Source organism: Wolffia australiana, chromosome 9 (assembly GCF_029677425.1).
Source record: "Wolffia australiana isolate 7733 chromosome 9, ASM2967742v1".
Classification (NCBI taxonomy): domain Eukaryota; kingdom Viridiplantae; phylum Streptophyta; class Magnoliopsida; order Alismatales; family Araceae; genus Wolffia; species Wolffia australiana.
Genome location: NC_135843.1, coordinates 15,477,726 through 15,490,307, shown reverse-complemented (window position 1 = coordinate 15,490,307; position 12,582 = coordinate 15,477,726). Strand labels below are relative to the sequence as shown.

Genomic DNA, 12,582 nt, shown 5'->3' with positions numbered 1-12,582 from the left:
ATAGCAACGTTCAAGCTGACCAGCAAGAGGCGGCACCAACGATAAGCCATCGGCCACTAGAGTGGTCCCTTTAGAGGCCCAACATAATGCCCATAAAGACCAATGTGGAAGTGCCACACATACAAGGTCAGTCATTCTAATGCAATATAATACATATTGCAAATTTTGAACTATCTTATGTTGTAAAATGATTTGATATGGTATCATATCGACGTGTTATTTTTAACGTTCAGATCCGGCGGGACAACTAAGTAACCATGAAATTCCAGCCTCGTAGGACGTGTTCTAATGCAAATTTTTCAACGAAACATAATCGGGTTTTAAGCTGACCCACCCTACGCCTTTGACATCGTGGTTTATTTTAAATATGTGGATATGATCTCATTCAATGGCCATTTTAAAAGAAGGTCCGGCAGTGAGATCCATCCCGTCCTCAATATTTCTTCTATGTTTTTTCAGGCCTCCTATTGGCTGTGGTGAGCCATGTGAGTCAGGGCATGCGAAGTTGACAAGGCAGTTAACATGGCAAGAAAGTATTGTTATTTGAGTGGGTCCATGATTGCAACTCAATTCTAGAGGTCAACTCATATTGAACGGCTTAGGGAAATCCCGCCACAACCTTGACATCGTCCCTTAAGCGGAACCTGAGTACCCAATTTGCCCGGCATCGGTGGACGTTATTCCCAACCGAACCGGTAAGGCCACACTAGGGTGCGACCGTTCTGATAAGGAATACGAAACTGGACGCTGGTATCCGTTACGAAATACGTTTCGTTCAAACTTTGTTCGACATCTGGCATATCGTAGTTGATATCCGGTATCCGTTATCGGATATCGATACCACAATACGGAAAAAAATCCGAACGTTATCCGTTACGGGCCCGTTATCCGTCCCCGTTCAGCAAAATTATACTTTCCCATGTTTCGTTATCCGATATCGCGTACGGATATCGGATAACGCATGTACGCGTAATGGGAAACATATAAACATGTTATTTTAGGTTGGGGAGTCAGGGACTCTCTAGTCAAGTCTCTATTCGGCGGGCAACGGGCGACGGGTGACGGTTCAGGGACAATTTGTGGCTGCTGGAGAGAGCGGAGTGCCGAGCTAGAGCTTGGGCTGCGGAGTCGGCAACGTGCGGCGGTCTCGAATCTCCACTCTCTATTCGAGCTAGGGCTGCGGAGTGCGGAGCTGGAGCTGTGAAGCTGGAGTTAGGTCTCGACTCCAAGTCGGCGTCTCGACTCTCCACTCTCAACTCTCGATTCGAGCTCGATTCAGGCGAGTCCTCCACCTAACAGTGGTTCATCATCTATCGATCTGTATTTTGTACATTTGAATATTTTTTTGCATTATTCATAAGTTGCATCGCATAACGCCGCACATGCAGCGATCTATCTTGTTGTTTATATGCCGAGCAGGTGATGCAAGTTTCTTCAGCCATTTTTTCATCGATCTATTGCATCCATCTATTGCAATGATCTACTGCATCAATCTATTACATCGATCTGTTGCAGCGATTAATTACATCGATCGATTGCGGCGATCAATTGCATTGTTTATATGCCGGCACTTGGCACCATATCCATACAAAGTAAAGCGTCTACTTGTTCACTCAGAGTAAACCGCCGTACATTCATCGATCTATTTTATTGTTTCATCATTGTTTATGTCATTCATTTATTTCATCATAATTTTATGAAGGATCTTGAAAGTACTATGTATTTTATTCATTCACACTTCTACTTCTTACAGACGTAGCTATATACCTATAAACTGCATAATTTATTTGTCCATCAAATGACGTAGGTTTCTTTACAGACCTTACATGTTTATGTGAGGGAATAGTTCATCCGTACATTACAGCATTACACATACACCGTACACGTCATCCCCCCAGCTGCCATGTCAACGACAAAGAGCACTTTACCTCAAATTAGAGGAGGAGTCAGAATTTGAGGAATTACCAACAGTGCATACTATTGATGTCTCGGAGGACCATGGACGAGCAAAACGATCACCTATTCTAAGGTACTTCACGGTTGTTGGGGGTTCGACATACGAGTGTGAAATTTGTCGCACGAAGAATGCGACAAAGCCGACACATCTTTAGCGCCCAACTGATGGTAGTACAAGTCTCTTTTGGCGTCATTTCAAATTTGTCAATCCGAAATAACACGATGCGCTAAAGGGAAGCACTAGCACGCAACGATGTATAGACAGCTTAGTAGACGACAGGACATCAGGTCTCTTCGGCGGTAGGCAACCATTGAGTGGTCGAACACCGGGAGAGACCAAGGATGTCATTAGTCGTCTAGTTTGTCACACAGACTTGCCATGGTGTTGGGTTGATACAGATGCTTGGAAGGAGACATGGCGATTTGTGACATAGAGCAAGGTACCCTCACCGAGGGCCCGAGTCATCAAGGCATGGACGCTGAAGTTGTTTGTGAGGATGAAGGCGGAGATCATTCGCATATTAGCAGATGCCGATCGTGTGGCGATCACAGCTGATGCTCAGACAACGGAAAATGGTTGTAGACTTTTGGGCATAACAATTATTTGGACAGACGCTCGTTGGACATATCGTGAACTTGTCCTTGGCATTCGCGAGCTTTGTGGGATGCATGACGATGAGTCTATGGCACAAGTTGTTGCCGAGGTGCTTGAAGAGTATGGACTCGACACAATGGTGAGTAATGTAATACTGTTAGGACCTTTGTGTTTGATACTTTCCAATGCATGCTATAATGTTTAATGTGCTTTCCATTACAGCTACGTGTCGTTACTAGTGATAACGCGTCAAGCAACAAGAGAATGATGGCCATATTAGGAAGAAGGCTGCGTGGAAGGAACACGGGGTTCAGTGCTAGGTGACATGTTCCATGCATCGCACACATCGTGAACATTGCTGTTCAAGCTGCATTGAAGAGCTTCTCTATACCCACTACGGCACCCATAGTCGAGCAGGAGAGTGATATCGCTAGGACTGCCGACATGTATGACAGTGAATCAGAAAGGGAGGAGGATGAAGAGGACATCTCATTGCACCGGCGCAGTAGTTAGATTGGGGATATAGTAACTAAAGTGAGATCAACAGTTAGAGTTATACGACGATCAACAAAACAACGGATATATATGCTGATTTAGGCAGGACACATAAATTGAATCCAATATTGCCCTCGCTTGACTGCCCAACACGATGGAGTAGCACGCACGAGATGCTAGAAGAAGCTATTGCCAAAAGGGATGTGATTGATGCAGGGGCTGAATTCTTCACGACAGGGGGAGCCAGACGAAGATCTCGCGTGATAAATGGGAATTGCATAAGGACTTTGCCTTCTTATTGGGACCTTTTGCATACACAACCGACCATGTTTGTAGGTCGAAGGAGTCTATCATTGGGATGTCCTTCTCCTCGTGCGAGCATTAGATGGGCATATGTACACGCAACGAAGCGGATTGCTGTGTCCACGCTGTTCACAGGCAAGAGGCTTCCACAAGATGAACGCACATCATTGATGCATACAGTTGTCGCTATGTAAACAAAACTAGCTGAATATAAGAAGTTGTTGTGGAACAATAATGCCATCCTTGCTGCCTCATTGCCCAACCCATTTCGCAAGGGGTCAATGTTTGATGAGGCTTCATATTTGAAGGTCATATCCTTTGTCCGTGGAATTCTCCCTAGTACGCCGTCATCTTCCCATGATCGACGAGATACAACCATGTCTCCACAGCAACAACCATCAAATGCTTGGGTCAATCAGGCTCTTAGCAGCGAACCGTGTACAGGAAGAACCTCGCCAGCTTCTCATTTGGAGGAACTGGAGACAATCTTACGTACAACCCACCAAGGAGGGGGAGACTCTGCATGTGCCTGGTGGGGAAGTAAGGGTGTCCTTGTCTATCCAGCACTGTCCAGAATTGCACGTGAATTTTTAACAGTGCCTGCTACAAGAGCTCCGTCAGAGCGGTTATTTTGTGATGGTAGAGCAGTTGTCACTTATGGGAGATCACGTTTGGAGGGGATGAGTATTGAGGCACTTGTCTATGTGAAGTGTTGGTGTCGAGAACGAAAAACTAAATGGTATGACATTTGCCTTGAGGGTGACATTAATGTTCACCCAGATACATCAGGTATGATTCTAATTTATCTTAACTTAAGTTTCTCATATGGATGTTACATTAAGATGGCTTTTTATTTCAGATGTCGTGATAGCTTTCAAACGGTAGAACTCTAGTGATGCTGCGTTACATGGGATTTACGATAAATTCCGTGGGCAGCAATGTGAAGACGAATCTAACCCTTTTCCCAAACACTGCTAAACACTTATTTGTAGGACTTTGTCCCTAGTACAATTGCATTTTCTAGAGCATGTTTACCATATGATACTTTTGAGTTTATATTTGAGTACTTATTTGTGTACTACAACCAATATTACCTATGCCATATAGACCGTAACAGGTGCCATGGCGTCAAGGGACAAACAAGCAATAAAACATCGACGCCTACTACGTTGAAGTATGCGTCTTCTCCTCCAACGCATGACGAAGACATCACAAGACGAAAATGTGCACGTCATTAGCTCTGGTTCTGAAGATGACACGGATAATAATGGAAGGTCTGGCGAAAATATCCAAGTTAACACTATCAATGCCCCTCAATTATCACCAGAGCAAATAGAGTTAATTGATGCCAGTACAGCACGAATCCTAGCAAGCCTTCACCTCAACCCAAATAAGCCCATACGAGATCCACACATCCTATTGAGGCGTGATCCATTTTATGAGCCATGGTCAGACCACACCTATTGGACCTAGTACAACTTCACCTCGACAATGATCAACTTTGTCGAGTTTCAAGCCGCTCATACTATCAACAAAAAGCTACATCCATCACCAGAAAGAGACGGCGGGGGAAACGGATGGCTTATGGAATGAGAACCTATTATGTATGTTATGTTTAGTTGTTTGGTTGTATGTTTGGATAATGTTAACTTAATCTTCACTTTTTAAATGAATGTTTGGTTGACTTCGCAAAAATAGTCTAAAACTCGACAACGACATCAATACTTAATCATTTTGTATGTTTTTTCATACACATCTTTGTACAATAAAAGAAGATTTCTTATTTAAATCAGTAAATAAATAAATATGATAAAGGGGAAGATGCCCAACTTGGGACGAGGTGCCCGCACCCAACAGTTACCACTATTGTGGCGATCATTATGATTATCATCGCCAACCCTACGATGCCCTATGCTTGTGTGACTCACTGTGGGCAGTACGACCATCTAGCGCCACATTCACCAGCCACATCGAATGCGTGAATTGGATAAAACGCTTAGCAAGACTACTACAAGCCTGACCAATTCCGCCCGTTTCCTTGGCACCACTCCTACAGGCCATAGGATGTTAGGCAACCTCAGCCTGACCATCGTCAATGCAACAGCAACGATAAAGCTCAAAGGATAGAGGCATGTATTGCAATCACTCACAAGGGCGTCTGATTAAAGTTTCCTTGTACAAGGTTACACAAAAGCTGAAAAGCTATACATACTAGGAGTTTGATCTAGGGAGCTACTTCTAGTGGTAGGGCATGGATGATGACTCATATGTCGCATACGCTTAGGTCCGACTTGTTAGCCTAGGCCACGATAATATAAAACCCTTTAACTTTTGGCATCCCCACTGTTAGGTGTTGAAATGATATTAATTGGTTCTTCCCTATATGACAAGAGGGGTGGATATGTTCCGAATAAAGACCATCCACTTTGTTTGTCTCATGTGAAATGTGTAACAAATGTACTGTCAAAATATGGTGCATATTGGAATAAAGTTTTCTTGAAAGGACTTCTACGTATCTTTACTATTAAACGGATTAAGCTGAACTAGTCCCTGAACTCCCTTTCTGGAACTATGTGGTCTGCCTAATTCTTCATTATATCCCTACCCCACTTTATTCATTTCATTGAATTAGAGTTCCCTTGAAAATAAAGGGGAAAACATTATCGAGGATAATCAGACTCACCTGCACACTGGGTTTAGATCTGATTTAGGTCTTCCAATGCAGAATGTTTTGATTTTTTTATCCATATCAAGGCATGCCGAACCTAGCAATGTGTACACCACATCACCTTCAAAGTTTAGTTCGTTGACATGCTCACAAAAACTATGTGTTGTGTGAAAGTGACAGTTCAACTCATTGGCATGCAAAGATGTCCATATCATGGGTTAGACTGTGCGCATCTGATGTTGGCAAAAGTTGGGCCCGCCATTTATTGGAAATTACTTCAAACATTTCCCTGTATATTTCACAGTGTTTGGTTACAACGAACAATTTGGAGCTATGAAAAAGTGGAGCAAGGTTTTTTTTTGACTTGTCCTTTCCTTCGTTCATGTTTTCCTATTCTCTATGACGAGTATTTGCTTAGTATTGCTAAGGTCTGGCAGCAATGATTATATGTAAAGAACACCAAAAGTTACTGGGACGACTAGCAAAAAATACTAGGAGTGTTTTATTTGATTGTTTTCATGAAAGTGAATGTATTACTCAATAGCCCTTTTCATTACGGTAGCGAATGAAGCCGACTACTATTTTAATGACGAGTATAACCATTGAATGACGAGTACTAGCGAATGACGACGAGAACTGCATTCACATATAATAAATAATGAATCCTTAGGGTTGTGACAAAATGTCAAGCTGTGTGCTTAACACCAACTGTTCCAACGACGAGGGGATGGTGGAGGAGGTGGAGACGGCGTCGTAGGTGGGGAAAGTGGATGAGGTGGAGACATCGGGGGAGAAGGGGAAGGTGAAGGATGTGGAGATGATGGAGGAGGTGAGTCACGTCTTCGAGGCGCTGGAGGTGGGCTTGACGAGAGGAAGGCTACCCAGTGGGAATTTGAGCTTTTCAGACTAGACCGTCACAAATAGCATACAGATGAACAGAAGCTATGAGTCATCAGATATTCCCATGCGCATGGGATAGTAATTTCGGGGGGCTCTTGCGACCACAACTTGCTCGCTATTTTCATCACTACAGCTGTGGATATATTATCGCCGGAGAGGGCCAATGATGTGATGGGTTAACAACTTGTACTTCAATACTGGCGAGAGTTTCCTTTGGGGTTAGAGCAACTTGGATCTGGCATTTAATGCAATGCGGCTATTATTGTCGTTTTATTGAGGGAACAAGAAACTCAACCTGTAATAACATGGTGAATATTTGTTTTTTACTTGAATCACCATGAATTTTTAAGATTCCAATGGTGTTTAATTAATCCTTGCCTGAACTCTTCGGAATCTGCTTGTCATATGTCTGGTGAAAGAACTTTACTGTTAAATATTTCTTATATTAGTGTTGTGGCGGAGGACAAAGTATCGCTGATGGTTATAACTGGTTGACTTTATAGGAGGAAAAGTCTCGTGCCCGTCGTCAATTTCTCCAAAATGTACTTTTTATATTTCAAATTACGACTGCCTACCTTATACGCTCAGTAAAGTTAATAAAGTGTGTTTGTGACAAGATGAAGTGAGAAATAAATGACCATAGAGAAAAAATGTGGAGGAGAGAAAATAAGAGATACGATGACCATGAAAGGGAGGGTCGAGCAAACTGGACACTAACACTAAATAAATGACAGAGGGTGCTATTCTTCTGCCTCACAGGCTGGCTTCAGTCATGAATCAGCAATTAAGTAGGATAATTCGGTGTTAGAGAAAAACTCATTTTTTCTGGGCAAGAGACTTCCGCATAGTGAAAGAAAAGCAATCTGTGTCAATATGGAGTGGATGGCGTGAACCCATCGAGTTCCAATCCATATTTTTTATGATTTGTCATGTTTAAATATACCGTTAGAGGATACCCCTACCCCAGATGATAGGGTAGACATGCAGAATACAACAACTCGGACAAGATCATCTGAAATGGAAATTGTTTATAGAAATATAAAACAAAACATCCTATGTCACCATTGTGATGATGGACCAATATTATGCAATGTAATCATAGACATGTTTCATCATTTTAGGATAATTTGATGTGTATTATATTAAAGTACACAATAATTTGCACCTTATGCACTAAATATAGCAAGTATGAAAACAAATAATTTTCTATGTAGGTTTTACATAATTGACAAGCCCAAGATCCCTTATTAAAAAATGTCTCCCAAACAATATTAATTTTAGTAATACTAATGGTCTATGTAGTAAGTCATCTATACTGCTGGAGGGGTTATGGCTGAAGAAGAAAATAAATTGATGGAGGGCAGCAAGAAATGTTATCTATGTCAAAATAAAAACAAAAAAAATTCTGTTTTAGGGTTTATGGCAATGGGAAGCTGTTTTAGCCAAATTATGGCAATGTCCAGGCCAGCCACAGTCAAACAAGTGCTACGCGCTCAAGCCTGGCTTCCTGCAAGAAGAGCCGGCACTAACCATAAGCCATCGGCCACCAGAAAGAACTCCTAGAGGCCCAATACAAGGTCCATAAAGACAAATGGGGAAGTACCACACCTAGAGAGGTCAATCGTCTAATTAAATACGATACATATCCCAATTTTTGTATTGTCTTGTGTTTTTATATCCCTTGATGTAAGATTATATCTACCTGTCATATTTCTGACCTTAGGACTGGCGGGTCAAACAAGTAACGATGAGATCACGGCCTAGAATGACGTTCTTTAAGGCAAATTTTTAAAGGAATCGTGTTCTGGTTTTAGCTGACCCACCTTGACTGAGTGGCATCTCAGCCTTATTTTAAATATATGGATATGATGTCATTCAATGACCATTATTAAAGAAGATCTAGTAGTAAGACCCATCCCATCCTTGTTAACATGTCTTCTTTGTATTTTGAGTGCTCCTATCGCTATCGCGACTCATGTAAGTCAGGGCATGGGAAGCTGACAAGGCAGTTGACATGGCGAGGAAGGAGTACAGCGGTTGGAATGGGTCCATGATTGGGGTTCAGTTGTAGTCGTCAAGTCATATTTAAAGGCTGATGTACCACAAGTTATGTATAGAAATCAACACTTATTAAGGGGCTATGAAGTCATTTAAAGAAACGACTATGCCTTTTATGTTAAATTCCATTTTGATGCAATTTTTCATCTATTGTGCAAAAATGTCCTATTTTTTGTGGGTTTTGCATATCTTAAACATAGTGTAAAACTATTTGATTAAGTATAAAGAAATTAATAACAATCAAAAAAAATAGTAAGAATAATAATAAGTATATCAAAAAATGAAATAGTTTGAGTACTAATAAAATAAATAATAAAAATAAATACAAAAATTGGTTTCTGTAGTGCCGCTAAGGCCGGGCCCAAGGCAGGCACACCGTAGCGCCAACCGCAGCCATAGCCAATGCCGCAGCCCCAAGTGCAACCTGCAGCACAGGTGCAGCCCAAACCCGCGCCTCAAAGCATTCCAAAGAAATCCCAATCAACGGCCCAATCTAAGTGGTTTATTTTAATTCACAATATATGTTTTGCGGAATTCATATACTGATTCACTTTTCTAAAACCGGAAATATGGGATTACCACATAACATTAGATTTCAAATATACGAGTCTGGCCATTGCGTTTGGGATATGATTGCGGCCCATTGGGGCACTTTTATAAAATATCTGTTAACAAATCCCTGCCGGGCATTGAGCTAACTTGGCCAGAAACCCGTGTCGATTCGAGCTTTTATTAAAGCGGATGTTATAATTTGACCGTGAATCTTTCTTCAGAATTTGACCGTCATGATCGTCTTTTGATCTTCTATTTAGGTCAAAACTCAGCGCAGACTACGACATTGACTAATTGGAGGAGGAAACATGGATAATGGGGCTGACGTCACGGGCTAACGGAGCAAGGGTCCACCAAAAACAAAGAGGGTCCACGGCTGAGATTTAATCCTAGCACTTGAACCCTCGAATTGGAGATTAGACGGTCATCAATATTTCCCATCATCCACTTTGTCCCGTAGTTGTCTTCGTCGCCAGAGCGGCTACTCCAGCGATGAGAAGGTATATTTTTGTTGTTTCCTCATTGTAAACAGCTACAAGACGGTTCCATATTGTTCAGGTACGCCTTTATATTGTTCCACGTCTATAAAAACCATACTCGATTGGCGGAAATGTATCTTTTGCTGTCAGAATTCTGAAGGAGAAGGATTACATCTACATGATGTTTTTTACCTTTGGATGGGCGGGTCTAACAAGTAACCCTAAGATCACAACTTAGAATGCGTTTTCTAATGCAATCTTCTACAAGATTCAGGATCCGGTTTTAAGCTATCCTGCCTTGAGCCTTTGACATCTTGCGCTTATGTCTAATATGTGGATATGATCTCATTTAATGAACTTTATTAAACAAGATTCAGTGGTGAGATCCATCCCATCCTTTTTAATAAGTCTTCTTTGTTTTCCAAGGGCTCGTATGGCTGTTGTGACTCATGTGAGTCAGGGCATGGGAAGCTGATGAGGCAGTTTACATGGAGAGGAAGGAGTGCAGTAATTGGAGTGGGTCCATGATTGCGATTCAGTTGTAGACATCAAGTCATATTAAAAGGCTGATGTACCACAATTATCATATTTTACTGAGTTTTTGGATATCTTAAACATAGTGTCAAATTATTTAATTATGTAGAAAACATAATACCAATAAGTTAAGATAATAATATTAATACTAATAATATTAGTAGTAATAATAAAGAAATAATAAAATTACAAATAAAAATACCAATTGAAGTACTTAAAAATGTATTTTTATAACTTTTAATAGGAGTATGAATATAATAAATACTAAAATAAATAAAATTTGGTTTTTATAAAGCCACTAAGGCGGCCCAAGGAAGACACACCGCAGATGCTACCCGCAGCCATAGCGAAGGCCGCAGTCGTAGGTAGCACCCATAGCGCAGGAGCAGTCTAGAGTTGCGTCTCAAAGCAGTCAAACAAAAGGCCCCAAGGTGAGTGGTTTATTTCAATTCAGAATATAGGTTTCGTGGAAAGTATATACTGATTCACTTTTCAAAATTTGCCAACATAAGATTATAACATAACATTACCTTTTGAATATGACGGCCGGGTCAGATATCGTGGCGGAGAGACGACCGCGACCCATCAGGTCGCAGTTTTAAAACATATGTAAACAAAACCCAACTTGGCTTTGAGCTAACTCGACCCAAAGCCTGTGTTGGGTCGAACTTTCATTGAAGAGAATGTTACAATTCGACCGTCAATCATCTTTTAGAGGATGGAGCGGTCAAGATCATATTTTAATCATTTTGCTTTTATTCTATTTCAGGTGACAACTCGGCACAGAATATGACATTGACTAATTGGAGGAGGAAACATGGACGCTGGAGCTGACGTGGCGGGCTGACGGAGCAAGTGTCCAGCAAAAATAAAGAGCGGCGAAAGGTGCAATTTAATCGTTGCCGTTGGCTGTCTATTCGGAGATTGGACCATCATGAATATCTCTCATTATCCTCTTCGTTGTGATGTCGTCTTTGTCATCGCAGCTGTTAGTTCGGCAGAGAGAAGGCGGATTTCTAGTGTTTCATCACTGTAGACAACGTAGATGGCCCCACACTGGTCAGGAATGTATTTAAACTGTTCCTGACCGATAAAGACCAGATACGATCACCAAAAATGTGTCTTTCGTACCCAGAATTCCGATCTGAAAATTTTAAATTCACTCGTCGTAGGAAAAGGTCCTTTTTCGTACCTTCTTTCTTCAATTTCTTTCTCAACACCGATGACAACGTCGTGACCCAAAGAGTGATTAGTAAGAGAGAAGAGTCAAAGATCGAGTAAATTTGAGCAGGAAGCTTACCTGAAGGATGACGTGGCCAGAGAAGGATCTGGGGCCGCTAGCGATCCCAAATGGGTGCAGACATCCGGTAAATAGGTGAAAATTTTACTTAATTACATTTATAGAATATTAACAACGAATTGAGGAGTAATCCTCAATCTATATCTTCAGAATCAAAATCAAAGTGATTCGCTTTTGAGCACAACGCCAAACTAGAAAATGGCCTCTAAAGCATTTCATCAAACACTTTCTGTGCCCTTTTTTAGAAAATGATTTCTAAACATACCATTTTCACATTTTTTAACCACTAAAATATATCTAGAATACAATAAAATTTAGGAAGATAGACTTCCTAATATACGTCCAATGTCCAATAAAATACCTTAAAAACTCTATCTCGACCTCATAAAAACTCACAAAATATAAAATCCTCAGCTATGCATTTTAAGAAACACTTTCAGTTCAATATTTGACCCTTCATTTTCTCCTATAATTTGACCTCTCACAATTCTATAAAATATCCTAAATTCTCTAATCCACTCCAACTACCTACATATAAAATTCGAGGTCTGTATAACATATTTTTAAGTGATGTCACTTGTAAAATCCTTTATCTCTATATCCCTTAAATCCTTAATTAAATTACAATTTCTATAAAATATCCTAAATTCTCTAATCCACTCCCACTACCTATATATAAAATTCAAGGTCTGTATAAAATATTTGTAAGTGATTTCATTTGTAATATCCTTTATCTCCATAT

At 40.9% G+C, this 12,582-nt stretch overlaps 1 protein-coding gene across 1 annotated transcript; it reads left to right on the top strand.

Annotated features, from left to right (window-relative positions):
* Positions 1-2,453: 2,453 nt before the first annotated feature.
* On the top strand, positions 2,454-2,875 carry LOC144707417 (putative transcriptional regulator tpeD). The gene is made up of 2 exons (XM_078580517.1): positions 2,454-2,690; positions 2,774-2,875. The coding sequence occupies exons 1-2, from the start codon at positions 2,454-2,456 to the stop codon at positions 2,873-2,875; spliced, it is 339 nt and encodes a 112-aa protein (XP_078436643.1).
* Positions 2,876-12,582: the final 9,707 nt, after the last annotated feature.